The sequence below is a fragment of the Bombus vancouverensis genome, chromosome 15 (genome assembly GCF_051014615.1).
Source record: "Bombus vancouverensis nearcticus chromosome 15, iyBomVanc1_principal, whole genome shotgun sequence".
Classification (NCBI taxonomy): Eukaryota; Metazoa; Arthropoda; class Insecta; order Hymenoptera; family Apidae; genus Bombus; species Bombus vancouverensis.
The window spans coordinates 1,623,556-1,644,173 of NC_134925.1; the positions used below are offsets into that span (position 1 = coordinate 1,623,556).

Sequence of the window (20,618 nt, forward strand, 5' to 3'; positions counted from 1 at the left end):
TTTATATCTATTCTTGTACCTATACCGTAAATTTTCATGAAAAATACAAGTGTATATAAACGAATACTCAGTCATTAAATTTTTTCATTGATAAAACATACATTGTACGTGTTTTGTAACACATAAAATTGTATATAGGGATATATTGATAATTTGGAATTCAATATTGTTTTTCTCTTCACATTCTGTAATGAAAGTGTTTCAGTGCTTATATTTGAAATCTTTAACGAAGTAAAATATGAAATTAACAGCAATGCTAATGGAAAAACACTTACATGTTTGTAAAACAAAGTTAAAACTCTAAAGACTGAAGTAATGATCAACAATCTAATGCTAAAGTATACTTACAAATTAAGTAACTTTCTTAATAGAACTACAAAGCATCAACTACAAAAACTACAAGTAAACAAAGTCTATCGAAAGAAAACAGAATCCGCATACATTAATCTCAAAACTTTCAAAAATGAAAATTGGAAAAATATTTGGGAAACTTACGAGAAAATGTTTTTTAATATATGTAAAATAGTAAGAGAAAACCATTAATTTTGCAAAAGAATATTAATAAAAATGGTATATTGTTATATTTCTGAATGACAGCAGAAACATCTTTAGTTTGGATGGACATACTTAATTATATCTGTACTAAAGTGAAAAACAAAACTTACGTCCATCAGTAAAATACTATCGTTTAAGATAAATAAATATGTTTATACTCGTGATATATATTTTTAAAGAATCTAAAATAAGTCACAAAAAGCTTAACTTTGAAGACGTAAATTTTATCGAATATTTATAAGCGAGAATTAATAGAAGATCAAATAATTATAATAATGATTAATGAAATTGATAATGCTATGACAAACTATATTTCTTCTATTGACATAAAGAAATAAATTAACTCATATTTATTTATTGTGAAATTAACTTGATTTGACTATTGATGATTGATTATTTTAAATTGCGTGTGTATGTAAAGACATACTAATGGTAATACAAGGTACATAGGATACACCATATCGGGCAAAAAAGCCATAGTGAACATATTATGTAAGATACATGTATGTAAACATTTTTTTATGTAGCATCATGATAAATAATATTAGATCATTGCTACATTTCATTATAAGGATGGATTCTCATGAAAAGAGTGTCATTAGGGTATTGTACATGCATGCATGGGCATGCATTCATTACAGAAATGCAACGACACTAATGGTTTTGTGCAAAAACCACAGGAAACTTGAAAACGACCACCATATTGGTGAACTTGCCGAAAAGCTCGATTTCGATGATTTTGAAATATGTTCTGAACATTCTCTATGAGGTAATATATAAAATAACATATAAAATATATGCATGTGTCCGTATTTTATATACTGTTGAATTATTTTGCTTTGCCAATATTCCTAATTCTTCGTTTACAACCTTATTTTTGCTAATGTCGTTTGCATACTGAATCATTTAAGTTTATGCATAACCTTTTTACGTTTCTGTGTATATCTTATCTTAAACTGTTTAAACAAAACGAAATTGAAACAAAGATATAGACAAAATGAAAAACCTGAAATTACTGATTGGGAACGACCCAGTATGCAGATTAATACTGTATTATCTTACAATTAATACCTTTGTTATATAATATCATATGATATTCATTTGCAATAATTTTTATAAAATCAATTTGTATATTCATAAAGGAAGATACATTATACATTATATACCAAATCAACCAACAGTATAATTTTAATTATATAATAATTTGCTTCATATCAGAAGACTAACATACATATGATATGTAAGTTGTTAAGTGGGGGGAACTTATCTTAACATTTATAAATTCAGTTCATTCTAATATGTGAATTTTAGAGTGATTGATATAGCATGTTGCAGTAACAACTGTTAAAGGATGGCTGTACCTATGCATACTTTAAGTAATGGACAAAAAATCCCTGTCTTAGGACTTGGTACTTGGCAAGCTGGAGTGAGTATTTTGTTTAAAAATAATATATGATAATGCACAGATGTATGAAAGTATCGGCCAAATCTTTTACTTTATATTCTAAAAGAGACGTTTGACAGATTTCTAGTTAACATAAAGTATAATAATAGATAGATATAAAGTATATAAAGTATAGATAGATATAAAGATAAAGTATAATAAGATATTTGAAATAAAAGAAAACAATGTAAAAAAAGTTATTATTTGTCATTTACTGACTAATTTACTTACAAAATTATTAAACTGGTATGTTTGAAAGTTCTTTATCGTATTGTAAATTATTACATATCACTATTTTATAGTCAAGTTCTCTCCATTAATAATGGAGAATGATGAAAATGGAGAAAAACACAATAACATTATATGACACGACAAAATAGTGGTTTTAAAGCTTTGAATTATTCATAGATCTCATGATTTCAGCAATTAAAGTATTTCTTTCAACAGGAAGGACCTTACAAAATTTTCTTCACAAATCTCAAATGTAAATTTTTTAAGATCGGACAGAGTATGATAATATATATACCACTGAATGATAATTTTTTCATGTAAATTTTTTAAGGACAATCCAGGTGTTGTTGAACAAGCAGTGCGAGATGCGGTGGATGCCGGTTACAGGCATTTTGATTGTGCTTATATCTACTGCAATGAAAAGGAAATTGGCAAAGCTCTACGCGATAAAATTGCCGAGGGTGTGGTAAAACGAGAAGATTTATTTATCACGACAAAGGTAATTTTCTGCCTAATGACAAAGTTTCTAGGCATTAATTTTGCTACTAACTGTTGAAGTAATTACTTCAAGAAAAACTCTACACCTATTCTTTTACCACTGTTACGAAGAGAATAGAATTTAGTGATACAAAAAATTCGATCTATATTATTGTGCCCTTGTATATAAATTATATTTTGGATTACAAGATCTAGAAACAAAAGAGCTATATGTAGATTTCTATTGCTGTTTCTTGTAGCCTTCAGCTAGAGCTACAAGGTTAACTTTTTGGTAATATACTTTGCTATAAATTGTATTGCTTCTATTGTATTGTAACACTGTAAGAGTGAGGATCTGGATCAGCATACACTATACTTATACTTATACCTCTATTTATTTCAATATATTTTTCTATTACAAATTCATCCACTCGTTATTCTATCAATCAACCTCAACACTAACTTTTTTGTACTTTCAGTTATGGAATTCGATGCACAGGAAAGAATTGGTAGTACCAGCGTGCAAAAAATCACTTGAAAATTTTGGATTCGATTATGTTGATCTTTATCTTGTTCATTGGCCCATGGGATTTGATGTAAGATTTCATAACTTGACTATGCATTCCAAATCTGTTGACTGGATTGTCTCTTAATCAGAGCTTTTTACTATTAGGAAATTAAGACCAATCAATTTCAGTTAGAACATTCTTTATTCCAAACTGTAAATACGATATAATTTAATTTTAGTTTTAAAATGTGATATAACAAAAATAAAACTGTATATAAGAAGGTAGATCTGTAAAAAGAATTATCATCCGAATGACTTTATTAATTCGTTTTTCCGTTCAACAAGTTGGTATCGACATAATAAGCTTGAAAAATAATTGAAAGAAATGATTGCATTATTTATGTAGAAACATTATAATCCTAGGAAAATTCTGAAGGTCTGTGGCCAGTCGATGAGAAAGGTAATCCCATGTATGGAGACGTGGATTATCTCGATACGTGGCGAGCTATGGAAGAATGTGTAAAGCTGGGATTAACTAAAAGTATAGGTCTTAGCAACTTTAACTCCCAACAGATCGATCGTGTTTTATCGATCGCCCAAATCAAGCCTGTCATGTGTCAAGTGGAGTGCCATCCAAACTTAAATCAGAAAAAACTACGTGATTTCTGCACGCAACGTAACATATCTATCACGGCTTACAGCCCACTCGGTTCTCCTAAGCGTACTTGGGCGAAACCTGGCGATCCAGAAGTTACCATCGAAGCAGCAGAAATAATCGCGATTAGCAAAAAGTATGGGAAGACTCCGGCGCAAGTTGTTTTACGATACTTGGTAATGTGTAAATATATAAAAAGATGTTTATGAAACGAGCATTTTTTTAAAAGTAATTAATGTGCTGCAATGGACTTCAAACGTTTAATTGAAATAATTATTCTATCAATAGATTGACATTGGTACCATTCCTATACCTAAGTCTAGTTCGAAGGAACGTATTAAGGAAAACATCAATATCTTCGACTTTAAGTTAACATCACAGGAAATTGCAACCATCAATACACTTGACCGCGGAATTCGTATTTGTCCTGCTGCAGAGTAAGTAATATGCGGATACAGTGATTAAACGTGCATATTTCTTGTTTTTACATTTTAATTACAACAAAGTTTTACATTTAGGTTTAAGGGACACAAGGACTATCCGTTCACTATAGAATTCTAAAAGAGAAAATAGATTCACTATTTTACATAACTGTCTTATTCTATGAAATATTTCGTTAAGCATTTTGTTTTATTAAACGTATATTATATATATAAGAACATATATTCTATGTAATTTTCGTTTATGCTTGTAATTACTTCTATTTTTAATAAATCATTGTTATAAAAAGAACTACTGCTTAAAAATATGTATATATCTACCACCTTTCTTCAATATTCATAAACTAAGAATCCGAAATATATATCGTCATATTTCGTATATCGGCATAGGATAACAAGTTATATACATAAGATTTATATTATTATTATCAAAACAAATGCTGTCTTCTTCGTTAACGAAAACAAAAAATAACCTTTGATAACATTTTGAAATATCGTAATAATATTGAGCAATTATCTAATCTTGGCTAGAATTGTTTCGCGTCATCTTTATCGTTATATAATGATTTACTTAGAGTAGAATAGTATGAATAGAAGATTCAACGATACAGTTCAATCAGTTAGTTTCTAGAATATTGTGCACTTTACATCTGATTACAAGTGGCAGCGGAATTTTCTGACAAAAATTCACCAACGAGATCTATTGTTTTGACGACTTACTTAAAATCTATAATTAGTAATGGCTGAAATACCGTCTCTTGCGCTTTCCAATGGATATAAAATGCCTGCTTTTGGTCTTGGTACGTATCAGGTACGTATTTATACATATTTAAAGATAAGACGCAATAATCGAAGCAGATATCGATCGTACATTATGATTACATCTACGTGAAAAGTTTCAACAAATTCTTTTGAAAGCACCACTTGACCACGTTGCGTTGTTTATTCAAAATACTCGCACCTTAATTCTGACTCATTTTTGACGCAGTCGCATTGTACTATCGTCAAAAAGTTCCTTAAATTTGAGAAAAATATGATGGAATTGTTATTGATAAACCAAGAATGTCTACACGTTTATAGAAAATGTTAAGGCATAAAAATACATATAATGTATAAAGTAATATAATTGATTTATATATATATATATATATTATATTGGGGTTAGGTATATTTTTATATATATATATAAAATATAATAATATATATATAAATATATATATTATATATAAATATAATATTATATATATTATATATATATATATAAAAATATATATATTATATTTATATATATATAATATATATATATAAAAATATACCTAACCCTATATATATATATAATTGCTTTATATAAATAAAGCATAATAGCAAAATATTCGTTATAACATTTAGCGAAGTAAAGTAATAATTTAAGTAAATCTCTAATGAAATTTCATTCTTTTAATTATAATTATATTAACAAAATGCAAATTTGCATAAATATCCGCAGCTCGGGTATTGATATATGTGATTTATACTTTCGATTCTATTCATAAAGATGTTCTAAAAACGTTGTAACGGTTTACTTTTTAGATGTTTACTTAAAATGAGAGTGAGATATAAAATTTCGAGAGTAATAGCAGTAATAAAGTGGATTAAATTTTGTACCTTTCCAGTCCCGTGCTGGAGAGGTGGAAGCAGCTGTAATAGAGGCAATAAACCTAGGATACCGTCACATAGACACAGCGTTCTTCTATCAAAATGAGAAAGAAATTGGTCAGGCAATTCAAGCGAAGATCAAGGATGGAACTGTGAAAAGGGAAGATCTTTTCGTTACAACTAAAGTAATTAAATATATTTAAAACTTTTAAATTTTATTTTTTATCAGAGATGAAGACATTTCATATAACATTTCTTACAGCTCTGGAATAACTTCCACAAAGAGTCAAGCGTAGTTCCAACATGTAAGAAATCTTTGGAAAATCTTGGATTAACTTATGTAGATCTTTATCTGGTTCATTGGCCATTTGCCTTCAAGGTTCGTTCTAATTCAATACGTTTTAATTACCTGTTTAATGGGCATTTTAAAAAATGTACTAAGTATTTTTTAGGAAGGAGACGATTTAATGCCCAGAGACGCAAATGGGGCACTTTTGATGTCGGATACCGACTATCTCGAAACATGGAAAGGGATGGAAGAGTGCGTGCGATTAGGATTAACTCGTAGTATCGGAATTAGTAATTTCAATCAGGAACAGATCACTCGTTTACTTGCTGTAGCCAAGATACTGCCTGTAAATAACCAGGTACAAATTGTTCTCTGCACTACTTGTGTAATTAATTCGCAATTAATTTAAAATTTATTACTTCCATTAGGTCGAAGTGAACATAAATATGGATCAAAAACCATTGATACAGTTCTGCCAAAAACATAATATCACGATAACCGGATATTCACCGCTAGGACAACCAGGTAATAGGGCGGGAATACCAACTTTCTTGGACAATCCAGTGTTAGTAGGGCTTTCTAAAAAGTATAACAAGACGACAGCACAAATTGCTCTAAGATATGTCGTAAGTAAATAATATCTAGTTATAATATTTTTTATCATTTTAGAGATAACTATCTTATTTAAATACTGTGTGGAGAGTACTATTTCATGTTCTGCGGGTATAGCTACTTTTGTATATATTTCGATATTTCGTTTAACGATAATGCAACCTACCATTTGGGCCATTTCCACCAGTAAAGATAAGTTTAGTAATAGACATACACATACGATTACACATATGAATACATTATACGATTACATACGTATGTATATGTAAATCGATCCTTTGCTCGTTAACACAGGCTATATCGCTAAAATGGAATTTACTAAGACATCGATCCGTTTATCTACAGACATAAAATTTAATTTTTTTCCATCGAAATATTCCAGTTGCAACAAGGAATCGCTATCATTCCGAAAACAGTAACACCGAGTCGATTGAAAGAAAATATGAATATATTTGATTTTTCCTTAACGGATGAGGAAATGGCCTCTATAGCAAAACTTGGCACGCATCAACGTGTTGCACGATTTGGAGAGTAAGCATCCCGATGGTCCATTAAATTGTAAATTAATTATTCTTGTTATCCTGCAAAGAGATAGTAATGTTATTTCTACTCCTTTTTACAGTGCAAAGGGGCATAAGTACTACCCGTTCGAATAATAAAAGTTTCATTGCAAACAAGTAAAATGACAGGAAATAGCTCATCAGATTCAGTATAAATTAATAGTAAGGTATATCCCCTTTGAACTTACATAATCCCACGGTGTAATTCGGTACTTGTTTGACCCTTATTTAGTCAATTAGATTTATTGAATGCCATGGAAAATTTCGATGCTCCGGACGACATGACATCATACGTAATAATGTGGACACTGTCACGGACAAGACTAATCGCATTCAGCCAATGTTAACCTTCATTAAAGAGTGTATATACTGCGAGTAAATAAAATTGCATCAAAAGAAGAAATTGTCAAGCAGAAAGTATTTCATTCTCTTTTTTTCTTGTAGAATCGTTACAAAATGCGAATCGCTAATAACTCATTTAAATGGTTAGGACAACATTGAATAACAGAAATAAAAAAATAAGGTAGTTTCTGATTCTCGCAACGCAAATACATTTTTGCACTGCAGCGAAGCACGTACAATCAATATGAGAACAATTCTCGAAACTATAAAAGGAAACTTCTGTTTCAAGGATAGATGACGCAGTGATGATTATTGTTTCTGTAATCGTTCAAAATACTGTAAGCGGAAATACAATCAACGGACTAGAACGAAGTTGAAGGTTGTTTGGAAAGATGTATTTTGAATGAAAATAGTATCTAACGAAATGAGAATGCAAATCCTATAGTATTATACATTTCATTTTCATAGTACCAACTTTTTATAGTCATATGAAAGTACTACTAATTGCTATGAAATCTAATATGCTTAGAACTCTAACATAGCTAATTAATTATAATATGTAAATTAATTCATATGCATAATAAATACAATCGTGTATACTTTCTGTAAGCACTGTAAATATACCTTTTTTTGTTCTCCATTGATTGCTTCGCATCTTTAAATAAGAGAACTTCGTAATATAGACTATAGAATTCTACAGTAGTGCTAGCCTAGATTAACAAAGATTCCATTCAAAAAAAAGGCCATGTCTTATACTCATTAGGAATTCCGGAGCAGACTTCTTCAAGGCCAATAAACAACAAAGGCTCTTGTGGACGAGAGCCCTTTTTCAGCATAATTCACTTCACCAATAAGCAAAATTGCTTTTTCTATATCTGCTCAACGCATCACATAAACAGAGTCTTTTACGCGCAAACATAATATTACCCAATAATTTTGCGGTGACATTTTTCCACTATCGGTTCGCTAATCGGTTTCAACGATTTTTCGTTTCAAAAAATTTGAAAAATTTACCTGACAAGATATACCACATACGTAGGTACATGCTCTAACTCGAATTTCGTATCGCAATGTTTGGTAAATTCAAGCACGACCTTCGAGCGATCATTGTTACGGTAAAAGCGACACCTCGAAATTATTTGTTATTAGCCCATTGCCGGTCACGTATTCATTATATTGCCATTAAATGAACGAAGAAATTACACCATGAATCATATCGCTCAAGCGTAAGTTTCATAAACTACCGTGTTTGAAATGTTGTTTTTTTTCTTTTCAATACCAGTTTTCTCGGTGAAATAAACGCCACGAACATTGAACGCGATCATTAAATGGCTTTTATAGGTGGAACGCGAAATTTTCCAACAAAAGCAGTTCGCCAACTTGCAATAGATTGCTATCGTCATCAAACATCTCGTCATCCACGATGGTTCAGTGCGGTTCCTGGAGATCTAGAATGCTCGATAAGGTGAAAGAATGCCGCGATGCGATTAAGAACATGGTAGCCTTCGATAAGTCGCCAAACAGCATTAAAACTACGCGAACAGCCGGCAAACGCCCAAGCAATTCCTCCTTCCACACGAGAGCAACGACTTCTCTGTCCTCGATACCGGATGTCATTACGTTCAGCAGCATCGCGTTGAAGCATAAAGAATACGAAGACGTGCCGATTCTAATGAGAGACTCCATATTCAATTCGGATGAATCAGAGAAACTGAACACGTCCGTGGAACCGATCGACCAAACTAACAATGCAAACGATTCGTTTAACCGCTTCGTTTCGATGGATAACATGATCAGTAATTCGTTGAAATCGTTCCTGGCGCTCGAGGAGCAGGTAAAAGAGGAATTTTTGGAACAGCACGTTTCCTCGATCAAAAAGAAAATTTCAGCGGAACCGTTTCTTTCCTATGCGGAAGGCAACGCAGAATTCATTTGGACAGATGACACAACGGAGGAGAGTTTTTTTGGTAAGGCATGGAATTCTCTAGAACACTTGGACACGGTCGATATCGGAAATCCACGTAGGAACTCTACATTTTATGAAGATCTTTGCCTGCACAATAATCGTACTTCTTCCCCGATTCGAAGTCATCCGTTTCAAGATTCTGGCTTTGAAAATAATTTCTCCATATAAGTTCTCACTTATGATTATTTATTGAATATCTCTTTTTTTTTATGTTTTTTATGTATTGAACCTTTTGTAAGTTTAGTTCGTATTTAGATCAATAAAGTTTATTACAATGAATATGATCACTTATGTCAGTCTGATATACTCACATATACTGTGTCCATTCCTAACATTCCACCGACTGAACGTAAACAAAAATATCGTCAGAGTAATAACACCATTACTTGTTGATGACATTTTGGAATCGCGCACAATCAACGATACTTTCATTTAAATTATCCTTTAAGTAATTCTTTTGAACGTGAATTGTGAATCGATTACGTAACCAACCGTCGATTAATTTTCATATAGGAAAAAAGTGTTAAAAATAACTTGAACGAGCGGAATTACAGTTTGAAACAAAAGCAGAATAATAATATCGAAATTTTTGAAATTATCGATTTCGTGAACGACCATGATGCTGGAATATACGAACGAATACAACGGTTCGTTTCTATCCTACGGGAAGCTTAAAGAAATATCAACCGTCTTAAAAGAAGGACAAACTATTCAAAGCAGGGTAATGAATTTTATTCTGACGATAATCAGCTATATAGTCCTAAAAATCAACGATCGAAGTCACCTCCATGAATTTACGGACATATTCGACGACAGATGTTTGCAAATCTTAAAAAACGACCTAGAAAACCTTATGCATTTCAAGACCAAATTTTTCAACTTGTTAATCTTGGAATTGTTATTGGAAACTGTCAAGAAAGAGAACAATTATCGAAACAGACGTCTTAAACTGAATGCGGCCGTGGATACGGCAAATAAAGGATATAGCAAAGTGGTTCTTCAGAAAAAAATCAAGGTTATTGTAAAATTCTTAATTTTCCGAAAGGTAAAGACGTCTTCTTATCTCTACGATGAAAACAATACGTTCAATTGGTTTTCATACAAACAAAAAATTAACGTTGTACTTAACAACGAGATCAACCCAAAAGACAATTTTTTAATGATTAAAAATAATTTAAAGGATTATTGTAAAAAAGATATTATGAATTGTATTCTTTATAAAAGAAAAGATGAATGTACAAATAATGTGACGAATTTGACAAACTATACAAATAAGGAACCTAAGTTTTACGAAACGTCTGTGTACTATACTTGTATCAGCGATCTCTGTACCAAATTCTATTGGTTGCTCTGGTATGGATGGCTGGCGATTTGTATGTATTATTGCTGTAAGCATTTTTTACCTGACGTTCTTAGGTGTCGTACATCAATTAATCAGTAGAAAATAACACTGTGATAGTTTTATTTGCATATATTTATAAGCTAAGCGCGAATTCTGTATTATTCTGTTCAAATTGTTATCTACTTTTCCACATACATGCATGAATGCCACATACATGATATTAATCTGATCGATACATTTATCAATTATAAGATCGGTAAATCTATTTAACTTGGCCGATTATTTGATAGAAAAATGTATTCCGTAATGCGTTGCAATAATATAATCTATATGTTGCGTGATTTATTTAACAGAAGCATTTTATTCTATTTATTTCTACTTATAAATTTTTATTTCTATTTATAAAATGTGAAATATTTATCGAAGCAATAACGTAGCTGAATTCAGCTGGCACTGTTTTCAATACTGTGATATCAAATGTTCTGTATTTTTTATTTCTGCGATAGACCCAGAAAAACTATGTATAATCGAGCTTGAGCGCTCTCTCAGTTTAGTAATTATGTACGTCTCCTAAATATAAGCACGTATGTTTAATTATAGTAGTATATATATAGAATATAAGATATTTCTATTAATAAATTTTTCAATGCTAGATATGAGTTTAAACGTGTTCAACTGAGAAGTGTTCCTGCTGAAGTATTTGAACACTTATTGTTCATTCATATGCTCTCATAATAAGCTTATTCACGTAAGCTCATGCGTATTGTTCAACAAAACAAAATATCGATAATGTTTTTGTTTGTACCATTACTGCACATTTGAATAAGAATGAAAAACAAGTGTAAAAGGACCACGATGATCGATTTTAAATTAAATTAAACGTTATGAACACCTGAAGTATTTCAATGTTCACATACTGAAAAAATATATATTCATACGTAAGTAAATATACAACATGCTATTCTTTCCTATTTATTGGTCCAGTCTTTGAATATAAACATTTTAAAAATACAATCATTGATCGTGATTAGATATATGTACTTGGAAATTATAAAAGTTTTAGAAAGTTGTCCACTTACCGACAAGTGCAATGACATTTTAAATTTTATTTAATATTCGAGAACGATCCATTTCTGTTATAAGAGTAACTCATTCATTCATCCTTAGTGATCAAGGGATTGTGAACTGTTCCTTGCTGCTCATAACGGACTCTGTAATTTTCCATAAGGCCCGTTTCTCGTAACGAATTTACCGGAGTCGCAACACTACGCTTCAAATTACAAATACATAGAAAACTTCCTCTATACAACACATAAGTTTTATTATGCAAGGTCGCGCACATATCAGAGGCTGCGAAACGCATGCGCAGAAAAATCTCGTAGAACAGGACAGTACACTTTTAGGGGTCCACAAGATAAAATTCTTCTTTGTATTTATATTTATGTATTTCTAGCTATAAAATTTATAACCTTTGCGTGAATTGCGTGAATTGCGTGAATACCTCAAATGCAACAAAATATTAGCATTTGAAAAATAGAATGCAGATTAAGATACATTAATTTCATACATATTTACACACATATTTTAAAATTCAGGTGTAAACATTCGCAGTCAAAGTATACATTTACAAATCAAATACAGCATAGAAGGATGAGATATTTTATTAATATTAGAAGAAAAAATTTTATGCTGGCTATTAGCTAGTAACGTGTAAGTTGTAACAAGAAATATATGATATTAAGAAAAGTATATTCTGTTTTCGTCAGGGGTTTTCTAATCATTTAACCACGATCTATTTTTAAGATATATAAAACAAAACATAAACAAAACAGTAAATTACGCTTCATCCTCCGATATACGAGTATACGGGTCTGCCTCCGGTGAAGGGGACGGGGTACAAGGGTTAATGTAGGATATTTATAAAAGGAGCTGAGCGAATTTACCGGCATTGTGCTGCCGGCGCTACTTTGCGACAGTGTATCGAATATCAAAATATAATACCAGTGTTAAATACGTACCCTGTGTTTCAAGTAAGAAAGTTCGTATAAAACATAAAAAATAATCAAAATGGTTCTAAACGTACCGATGACAAAATTCTACAACGGCAACGAAGTGCCGTCATTTGGACTTGGTACATGGAAGGTCAGTACTATTACCGATATAGTAATTAAACATCAAAGAATTAATCCTTTATTTTCAAGAAGAATGTAGATAAAGTTGTTTACGATATATATGACGAATTTCTTCTTGCGCAACTGATTAATGAATTTCATTCGCAATGTTTTTATAATTTTCTATTTGAAATCTGCAGTATAAGATATCTGCAACATTGACATATCAATAAGATGTAATATGTTTCTATGATGTTCTCGAATTTTCCAAATGGATGAACGATTTGCCCTTGTATCTAGAATGTAGTGGTTCTCTTAGTTGTTTTTATGACAACAGCATTATAACGTTTTCTATGTCTCTACATCTTCTGACATTTAATGAATTAAAATTTCAAATATGAGAATAGCAAACAAAATATTCTGAAAAACCAATCTTTCATCACATTAATATTTATAGAACTATTAGATCTTTCTATATTTTTTTATATTTGTGTTAACTAGATTTTATATGCTACCTTCATTATCTTTATACTTTGTACTTTCAACTTCATATGTATTTGTATCGATTATTTCCAATCAATAGAAGTGCACATTTAAGCACATTTTAAGATAAGTTTATCAAAAATAATACACATAAATGATATCATATCAGTTAAGACTTTAAGTGGAAAATAAGATTATATAACATGATTTTTATTTTTACTACAAATATATTTCTACTTTGTATATCTATTGCACAAGTTGTTGTAATTTATCTTTTTCAATTAAATAATAACTTATACATTTTTTAGTCCAAACCTGGAGAAGTTACTCAGGCTGTTAAGGATGCAATTGATATCGGATATAGACATATCGATTGTGCCCATGTTTATGGCAATGAAAAAGAAGTAGGTACTGCTATTAAAGCAAAGCTGACCGAGGGTATTGTGAAAAGGCAGGACCTTTTTATCACCAGCAAATTATGGAATACTTTCCATAGACCAGATTTAGTTGAACCTGCTATTAAAAAGACTTTATCAGATTTGGGTCTTGAATATTTGGATCTTTACTTAATTCATTGGCCAATGGCATACAAAGAGGGAGATGATCTTTTCCCAAAGAATGCTGATGATAGTCCTGCTCTTAGCAATGTAGACTATGTAGATACGTGGAAAGCTATGGAAGCTTTGGTATCTAAAGGACTTGCTAAAAATATTGGTGTTAGCAACTTTAATTCTGAACAAATAGACAGGCTACTTAAAAACTGCAGCATCAAACCAGTTACAAACCAAGTAAATATAAGTTTCATTCAATTTATAGTGATGTATAATGAATGCATTTTTATATTGAATAGTACATTTATAATGTATATAATTGTACATTTATAGATTGAATGCCACCCATATCTTACTCAAAAAAAACTTTCTGATTTCTGCAAACAAAAGGATATTCTTATTACTGCCTACAGTCCCCTTGGATCACCTGATAGACCATGGGCTAAGCCAGATGATCCAAAATTGTTAGATGATAAAAAATTAGGTGAACTTGCGAAGAAATATAATAAAACACCTGCTCAAGTTCTTATTAGATACCAGGTATATGCTAATATTTCATTCATGAACTATATTCACAGGTAAACATTATAATACAATTTTTATTTTTCTTTCAGTTGGATCGTGGTCACATAGTTATCCCTAAATCAGTTACAAAATCAAGAATTGCTCAAAATAGTGAAGTCTTCGACTTTAAACTTTCCGCAGAAGACATTGCATACATTGATACCTTTGACTGCAATGGCAGGATCTGTCCAATGTTTGGGTAAATATTTTTATATTTTTTACTCATGAATGTAATTCTTATAAAATTTGCTTTTGATATTGTCATTTGTATTTTTTTCAGCACGGAGCCCAGCCCTTACTATCCCTTCCACATTCCATTCTAAGCAATCGAATTAAGTTAAAAACCAATATGTACAAACTACCTTCATTGTAATCTTTACAATACTCTTTTCTTCTGTACATTTTCTAAGTGAAATTCGTATAAAATAAACTATACTCTAATAAATATATGTATACATTTATTTCCCATGCATCATATACTCAAAATTTTTTCCCATAAGGGAAAGGTGGAAAAGGGTATAACAGCTTGAAATAATGGTATATATGACGAAGCAACTTCAAATTGTCAGAATCATTCTGATAAACTGATAAAGCCAGATAAAGAATTACACCACAGAGCTGAGAAATTGCCTAAAAAGATAGCACAGGGGAAAGGGAAGTATCGCTCACCGTCATGCATTGTTATACAGTCTTAGTTGTATATATGCAACACTCTCAGTCATATCCATATCTTTTACCATTTTATTGTAAGTGTGGAAAATAATAAATGTGTGGTACCATATAAAATAAATAGGAGCTTCGATTAACGCTGCGCGTCAATTCATTAATGTATTATTTCGAATGCACATGTGACGATGGCACAACAAATCGTGAAATTTAATAATGGCAATACTTGTCCCATTCTTGGTTTGGGTACTTGGCAGGTACGTTACAATTTAAAAAGACAATATTTTTTATAACATAATACTTGCTTAAGTTTTACTAAATATGTTTTTGGTTTTGTCAGTGTAACTTTAATAATGTTAAATCAAGATTATTTAAAAAATTCGAAATTTGAACCATTTTTTAATTACGTTCATCTGTAGTAATTTATTTCACACTTTTATGTCAAATAGTCCAAGCCGAATGAAGTGATTCAAGCAGTAAAAGATGCCATTGACATCGGCTACAGGCATCTAGATTGTGCCCCCGTTTATGGAAACGAACCAGAGGTCGGTGCAGCAGTTGCCGCAAAAATTAAAGAAGGCGTTATTAAACGGGAAGATATTTTTATCACGAGTAAATTGTGGAACACGAACCATCAACCTGATCTAGTCGAACCTGCATTAAAGAAAACTTTGAATAATCTTGGGCTTGAATATCTCGATCTTTACCTGATGCATACACCAATGGGGTTCAAGCGTAAGTTTTAATCTTTGCTTTTGCTTAATTAATAAATAAAATATATTTCTTTTTACAGCTGGTGATGATCCATTCCCTAAAGATGCTGATGATAAATCTATAAATGATGATACCGATTATGTCGATACTTGGCATGCAATGGAGAATCTTGTAAAGAAAGGTCTTGTAAAGAACATTGGAGTAAGCAACTTCAATTATCAACAAATGGAACGAATACTTTCTAACTGTACAATAAAACCAGTGACAAATCAGATTGAATGCCATCCATATTTAATTGAGAAGAAAGTGTGTGACTTTTGCAATTCTAAAGGAGTCCTTATTACTGCTTACTGTCCTTTTGCTAAGCCAGGTCTTAGTGTTGATGAGCCTGTACTGTTAGAAGACTCAACAATTACAGCGCTAGCTACCAAATGCAAAAAAACTCCTGCTCAAGTAGTACTGCGATATCAAGTATGTATTTTAATGACAAAATTCTCTTTAATCACATTCATAAGTCAAATTAAAAAAGAAGAAATTTATTAAATAGATACAGCGTGGACACATAGTGATTCCTAAATCAGTAACAAAATCGAGAATACAAGAAAACTTTAATATCTTTGATTTTGAATTAAGTTCAGAGGATATGGATACAATAAATAGTATGAATTGTAATAAAAGAGTTGGCTTAAGACCTGAAAAGTATGTATTAAAAAATTGCTTAATATAAAAAATAATGTTTGAAACTTCCTCATTTCATAATTATTTGTTTGACTTAGTTTCAGATTTAGTCACCACAAATACTTCCCCTACAACACAGAATTTTAATATTATTCTATAAACCAACACTAATAAACAGAATTTTAATATTATATTATAAACCATGAATAATGAAATATATTTCTTTTTAAATTATTAAGCTTTTTTTCATGAAATCCCTTTAGTCTAACTTTACGTCATAACAAATGGAACACTAAATAACTCTTACGATTAGGTGCACTGGCACAATGATTCATCACTGTCTTCACAACCGCATGAGCAACATTCGCAAAATTCATCCTCACTGTCCTCTTCAGCCAACTGTTTTGAATCAATTGGTTGATATTCCCCGGAAGGACCCAGCGGATCATCGCTACAGTTACATGCTGCGTTGGATAACCCACGGGCACATTTGCCCCTGCAATTACACCTGCAGCTTCCAACTAGACGTGGACAGGGCGTCGATGGACAAATTTCACAAGGATCTCTAATATCGCAGGGATTTCTGAGATCACAAGGTAGTACGTATGGTTTGCACCCTGTTCGAATACCTGTATTTTATTTTCATATTAGTTTCTGTCCTTCTCATTAAAGAACTTACTACATTGTACATACACATACCATGATCTGCCATTCTATAACGTGGTAGCTCGTAGAAAGGTTTCCTTGAAGATGTAGCATAACTTCTGATAGGTTTGTTACAAGGGATTTTGCAAGGAGGAATATGTTTTCCTACACAAGTTTTTTTCAAAACATATTCAAGATCCTGAGGAGTAAAACAAGGGCGATGACACTGCGCTGACTTCGAGTTGGGCTTTGACAATTTGATTTGCTCATCATCGCTTGTTTTCTCACCGTTCGATTTTTTTTGGGTAGTGGGCGACTGAATTCTGGGTTTAACTGTAGCAGTAGTTAATTTTTCAGTTAGTACCTATAAAATATCAAAAAATGAATGATAGTGAAGAATTTGTTATAACGATGAAATAAATTTTTGTACATTATTCGCAACAAACGATGTGCGAGTATCTGCGCTTCTCATTTGAGATGCAACTTCCGATTTTTCGTTATTTGACCACCAATTCGATATCCAGGAAGACATTTTCTCGATCTCTCCCTTAGGCTCTTCAGGCTCAGTTTCTTGATCCAATTTTTCAATATTCTGCTTCGATGTAGAAATTATTGCGTCACTTTGTGGCTGTAAGAATATGGAAATAAAAAATATATCAATTCATCACATTATTCTACTTTAAATATATAATTTTCACTAACGATGACAGCTTTCCCTTCCTGTTTTTTCTTTGATTCATTTTGTTTATGCAATAAACATTTTTTTGGCACGTAACATATTCCTTTCCAGCTACCATTTAAATCTGGAATGCAGCTAACGACTTTCTTTCGAGTGCAAACATTTTGATACTCCTTAGACGTTAATAATCGATCCATATGTTCCTTGAAAAGCGTCTCCTTCTTTTCCAATTGTTTAATACAATTCTTCAGATTTAATTCTTCCTCAGCCAGTTGACGAATCTTCGTTAAGCAAAGTAAATCCTCGGAATGTATCGAGTGAAGACTCGGACTAGTGTGACACCGTACTTCTTTCTCCAAATCTTTCAACTTGTTGTTCATCTCCTTATTTATAAGCTCCAAAGATTCTAATTCCATTTCTGTCTCTTCCAATTTAACATCCGCTTGAATGATCTTCTCCTGGGATTAAATTGACTTTTATTATTATACGTTTAAAATAAGAAGATATAATGCAAAAGAGCAGGTACATTTAGGAAACGACAAATTTTTTAGCGATAATTCAAGCACGCTGGTAAGATTTACCCGAATTAAACGCTGAATTTCAATCGTTCCGTACATGCAACTCCTCGGTCTCATTGTTCAGATCCTTCACAGTATTCTTCAGACTTTCGAGAAGTTTTTCAGTTTGGTCCGGATAAGGAGCGAACATCTTCATAATCTTGCGAATTTTACAGTACGGCGCGTCGTCGCAATTTTTCGACATCCACATATTGTACGCTATTAACGCAGGAATCGATCGTTCCATCGTCGTAATCTTTTCTTTTAAATATTTCTGTCTACCGAGAAGATCGCAACGTCGCTCCTTTATCTTCATTGTGATATCTTCTAAATAGGGTGAGGAATGTTCGCTCGCCTTCGTGTCTGATTTCGGACCTAGAAATAAAAAAAAAGAAAGTCGAACGACGCTTTATCAAACGTATATTTTGTCTGCATAATTTATGAAGTAATTATTTTAAGTATCACCTACATTTACATCGGGACGTCATGATTCTTAAGGCGTAGTTTCTGTCCAAAATAAAATTTTTCGTTTAAGGCCAAAATTGAATGACAATATGTACACTAGATCCGTAGTCACAAGTAAAATATTATCATTTTTTATGCAAAACTTTTTAAACGTTTCTGACGTTATTTGTATGCTACGTAGCGTTTAAACTAATAAATTACAACGACATTAATCTTTGATGACATTATCTTTGAAATTTTGATATTACATGTGAACATTAATTTGTTATATATTTGTTATTGACAGTTTCAAGTTGAATAACATATTTCCGTATTAATTACCATTCTCGCCGATAACACATAGATTGAAATTAGCAATGATAGTATTTTTAAAAAAAACTATCGAACAAGGACGTATGTTTTCTCTGATATCTTCAATCATTTTTGACAATCTTACGCGCAACGAAAATCAACATGCATTAACGTAACGTCCCTGCGTATTGTACAAAATGTATTAGATCTGTTTAATTTACTTATTGGGGAAAAGATATAAAATATATTGCGCTGTTTGAAATCTGGAGCAAATCGAAGTGGATAGCAATGTTGCTTCTCGACTTAATCAAGAGTTAATAAAATTAAGAAATTAAATTAAATTCAATTTATGATAAATTTGATAGTTAGCTTGCAAATGAATTTTTATTTAATAGAAGAACGGAGGATTTGACTAGTCGTGACACGGATGACGATAAATATTCTTTGTTGACTGGAACCAGCACATCTCTTCAGGATAGCACCGGAAGTACAATTACAGGCTCTATTAGAGCCAACTACGAACGCAATTTCGAAGATCGTATCTTGTATGGACAAAGTGGTGCTCGCAGATTTAGTTATAAAAAAAGAAAGACTTGCAGCGGAAATGGAATATTTAGTGCTCCTCCCGGCGTCAGTCCCCATCATGTTAAATCATCTATTATCCGTCGCAACACAAGTAGAGCTTCTGAACTCCATGCATATTCTACCACACATATCTATTATTTTCTAAATCCACTAGTACACAAAGTTATATAAAACTAAATACACGAATTATATAATTGTATAAATTATATAAAAATTCAAACTTTTTCTTCTTTTTGTGATAGATGGATCTCGATTAATTTTTGTGTGGCCACAAAAACCGCCAAGAAGTAGATTATTAAGAATATTAGCTCCTCTTATGCATGGAATCCTCATTGGATTTCTGTTCATGGATGCCGTTCATCTTTGGCCAGGAGAATTTTTACCTACGTCGTTGCCTTCCATGATACCCGTCCCTTTACCACCGGTGAAATGTAATGTAATTGAACCACGATGGTTCGACAATAGTTAAATATCATGATCTTTCCTTTGATACTAAAGTCGCGTAGGTTAAATTCGCTTTCGACGGAAACATTTAAAAATTTATGAGAAATTCGGATAAATGTAGAAAAAACA

The 20,618-nt window shown here is 31.7% G+C and overlaps 7 protein-coding genes and 1 long non-coding RNA gene across 16 annotated transcripts; 6 read left to right on the plus strand and 2 right to left on the minus strand.

Moving 5' to 3' along the window:
* Positions 1-1,067: 1,067 nt before the first annotated feature.
* Positions 1,068-4,602, plus strand: LOC117164404 (aldo-keto reductase 1B-like). Of its 3 annotated transcripts, none has more exons than XM_033347430.2 (7): positions 1,068-1,324; positions 1,881-1,981; positions 2,562-2,729; positions 3,187-3,303; positions 3,639-4,046; positions 4,159-4,307; positions 4,389-4,602. In XM_033347430.2, the coding sequence occupies exons 2-7, from the start codon at positions 1,907-1,909 to the stop codon at positions 4,429-4,431; spliced, it is 960 nt and encodes a 319-aa protein (XP_033203321.1). In that variant the 5' UTR covers positions 1,068-1,324; positions 1,881-1,906; the 3' UTR covers positions 4,432-4,602. The 3 variants fall into 3 exon arrangements, with proteins under 3 accessions (XP_033203321.1, XP_033203320.1, XP_033203322.1); XM_033347429.2 differs by having other exon boundaries at positions 1,082-1,324; positions 1,867-1,981; XM_033347431.2 differs by having other exon boundaries at positions 1,083-1,324; positions 1,891-1,981.
* Positions 4,603-4,876: 274 nt separating this feature from the next.
* LOC117164347 (tRNA methyltransferase 1) lies at positions 4,877-9,262 on the plus strand. Of its 6 annotated transcripts, none has more exons than XR_013060131.1 (8): positions 4,879-5,121; positions 5,963-6,130; positions 6,208-6,324; positions 6,398-6,592; positions 6,663-6,860; positions 7,229-7,377; positions 7,469-7,573; positions 7,851-8,357. XR_013060131.1 is itself a non-coding variant. In XM_033347301.2 (7 exons), the coding sequence occupies exons 1-7, from the start codon at positions 5,050-5,052 to the stop codon at positions 7,500-7,502; spliced, it is 933 nt and encodes a 310-aa protein (XP_033203192.2). In that variant the 5' UTR covers positions 4,879-5,049; the 3' UTR covers positions 7,503-7,809. The 6 variants fall into 6 exon arrangements, 3 of the variants coding, with proteins under 3 accessions (XP_076480717.1, XP_033203192.2, XP_076480716.1); XR_013060129.1 differs by lacking the exon at positions 7,851-8,357 and adding an exon at positions 7,639-7,809; XR_013060130.1 differs by lacking the exon at positions 7,851-8,357 and adding an exon at positions 7,647-7,809.
* On the minus strand, positions 7,631-12,568 carry LOC143303623 (uncharacterized). Its single transcript, XR_013060132.1, has 2 exons — positions 12,136-12,568; positions 7,631-7,775 (listed from the first exon to the last, which is right to left on the minus strand). It is a non-coding gene; the product is annotated as an uncharacterized LOC143303623 (long non-coding RNA).
* Positions 9,881-12,765, plus strand: LOC117164409 (uncharacterized). The gene is given in 3 exon segments (XM_076624603.1): positions 9,881-11,118; positions 11,120-11,994; positions 12,652-12,765. Coding segments are annotated over 2 exon segments (831 nt in total). The 5' UTR covers positions 9,881-10,330; the 3' UTR covers positions 11,163-11,994; positions 12,652-12,765.
* A 227-nt stretch (positions 12,766-12,992) lies between these two features.
* LOC117164406 (aldo-keto reductase 1B-like) lies at positions 12,993-15,210 on the plus strand. Its single transcript, XM_033347433.2, has 5 exons — positions 12,993-13,198; positions 13,959-14,438; positions 14,535-14,741; positions 14,816-14,964; positions 15,046-15,210. The coding sequence occupies exons 1-5, from the start codon at positions 13,124-13,126 to the stop codon at positions 15,086-15,088; spliced, it is 954 nt and encodes a 317-aa protein (XP_033203324.1). The 5' UTR covers positions 12,993-13,123; the 3' UTR covers positions 15,089-15,210.
* Positions 15,211-15,433: 223 nt separating this feature from the next.
* On the plus strand, positions 15,434-17,057 carry LOC117164407 (aldo-keto reductase 1B-like). Its single transcript, XM_033347436.2, has 5 exons — positions 15,434-15,688; positions 15,881-16,166; positions 16,225-16,616; positions 16,693-16,844; positions 16,922-17,057. The coding sequence occupies exons 1-5, from the start codon at positions 15,620-15,622 to the stop codon at positions 16,968-16,970; spliced, it is 948 nt and encodes a 315-aa protein (XP_033203327.1). The 5' UTR covers positions 15,434-15,619; the 3' UTR covers positions 16,971-17,057.
* LOC117164403 (uncharacterized) lies at positions 17,022-20,508 on the minus strand. Of its 2 annotated transcripts, XM_076624598.1 has the most exons (7): positions 20,429-20,508; positions 19,174-19,211; positions 18,763-19,079; positions 18,171-18,605; positions 17,899-18,096; positions 17,523-17,832; positions 17,022-17,452 (listed from the first exon to the last, which is right to left on the minus strand). In XM_076624598.1, the coding sequence occupies exons 2-7, from the start codon at positions 19,190-19,192 to the stop codon at positions 17,133-17,135; spliced, it is 1,599 nt and encodes a 532-aa protein (XP_076480713.1). In that variant the 5' UTR covers positions 19,193-19,211; positions 20,429-20,508; the 3' UTR covers positions 17,022-17,132. The 2 variants fall into 2 exon arrangements, with proteins under 2 accessions (XP_076480713.1, XP_033203316.1); XM_033347425.2 differs by lacking the exons at positions 19,174-19,211; positions 20,429-20,508 and having other exon boundaries at positions 18,729-18,915.
* On the plus strand, positions 19,526-20,514 carry LOC117164348 (uncharacterized). Its single transcript, XM_033347302.2, has 3 exons — positions 19,526-19,531; positions 19,830-20,136; positions 20,288-20,514. Exons 1-3 carry the CDS (start codon positions 19,526-19,528, stop codon positions 20,512-20,514), a joined length of 540 nt encoding a protein of 179 aa, XP_033203193.1.
* Positions 20,515-20,618: the final 104 nt, after the last annotated feature.

Excerpts from the sequence above, each read along its gene's own strand:
- LOC117164407 (XM_033347436.2), top strand. The coding sequence starts at position 15,620 with ATGGCACAACAAATCGTGAAATTTAATAATGGCAATACTTGTCCCATT. Across the intron at positions 16,167-16,224 it reads TACACCAATGGGGTTCAAGC|CTGGTGATGATCCATTCCCT; the intron begins GTAAGTTTTAAT and ends TTCTTTTTACAG. Across the intron at positions 16,845-16,921 it reads GTTGGCTTAAGACCTGAAAA|TTTCAGATTTAGTCACCACA; the intron begins GTATGTATTAAA and ends TGTTTGACTTAG.
- LOC117164348 (XM_033347302.2), top strand. Across the intron at positions 20,137-20,287 it reads TATTATCCGTCGCAACACAA|ATGGATCTCGATTAATTTTT; the intron begins GTAGAGCTTCTG and ends TTTTTGTGATAG.
- LOC117164403 (XM_076624598.1), bottom strand. Across the intron at positions 18,097-18,170 it reads AGGAAGGGAAAGCTGTCATC|CCACAAAGTGACGCAATAAT; the intron begins GTTAGTGAAAAT and ends ATATTCTTACAG. Across the intron at positions 17,453-17,522 it reads TTATAGAATGGCAGATCATG|GTATTCGAACAGGGTGCAAA; the intron begins GTATGTGTATGT and ends AATAAAATACAG.
- LOC117164404 (XM_033347430.2), top strand. The coding sequence starts at position 1,907 with ATGGCTGTACCTATGCATACTTTAAGTAATGGACAAAAAATCCCTGTC. Across the intron at positions 4,047-4,158 it reads AAGTTGTTTTACGATACTTG|ATTGACATTGGTACCATTCC; the intron begins GTAATGTGTAAA and ends TTCTATCAATAG. Across the intron at positions 4,308-4,388 it reads CGTATTTGTCCTGCTGCAGA|GTTTAAGGGACACAAGGACT; the intron begins GTAAGTAATATG and ends TTTTACATTTAG.
- LOC117164347 (XM_033347301.2), top strand. The coding sequence starts at position 5,050 with ATGGCTGAAATACCGTCTCTTGCGCTTTCCAATGGATATAAAATGCCT. Across the intron at positions 6,131-6,207 it reads ATCTTTTCGTTACAACTAAA|CTCTGGAATAACTTCCACAA; the intron begins GTAATTAAATAT and ends CATTTCTTACAG. Across the intron at positions 7,378-7,468 it reads CGTGTTGCACGATTTGGAGA|TGCAAAGGGGCATAAGTACT; the intron begins GTAAGCATCCCG and ends TCCTTTTTACAG.
- LOC117164406 (XM_033347433.2), top strand. The coding sequence starts at position 13,124 with ATGGTTCTAAACGTACCGATGACAAAATTCTACAACGGCAACGAAGTG. Across the intron at positions 14,439-14,534 it reads TCAAACCAGTTACAAACCAA|ATTGAATGCCACCCATATCT; the intron begins GTAAATATAAGT and ends GTACATTTATAG. Across the intron at positions 14,742-14,815 it reads AAGTTCTTATTAGATACCAG|TTGGATCGTGGTCACATAGT; the intron begins GTATATGCTAAT and ends TTTTTCTTTCAG.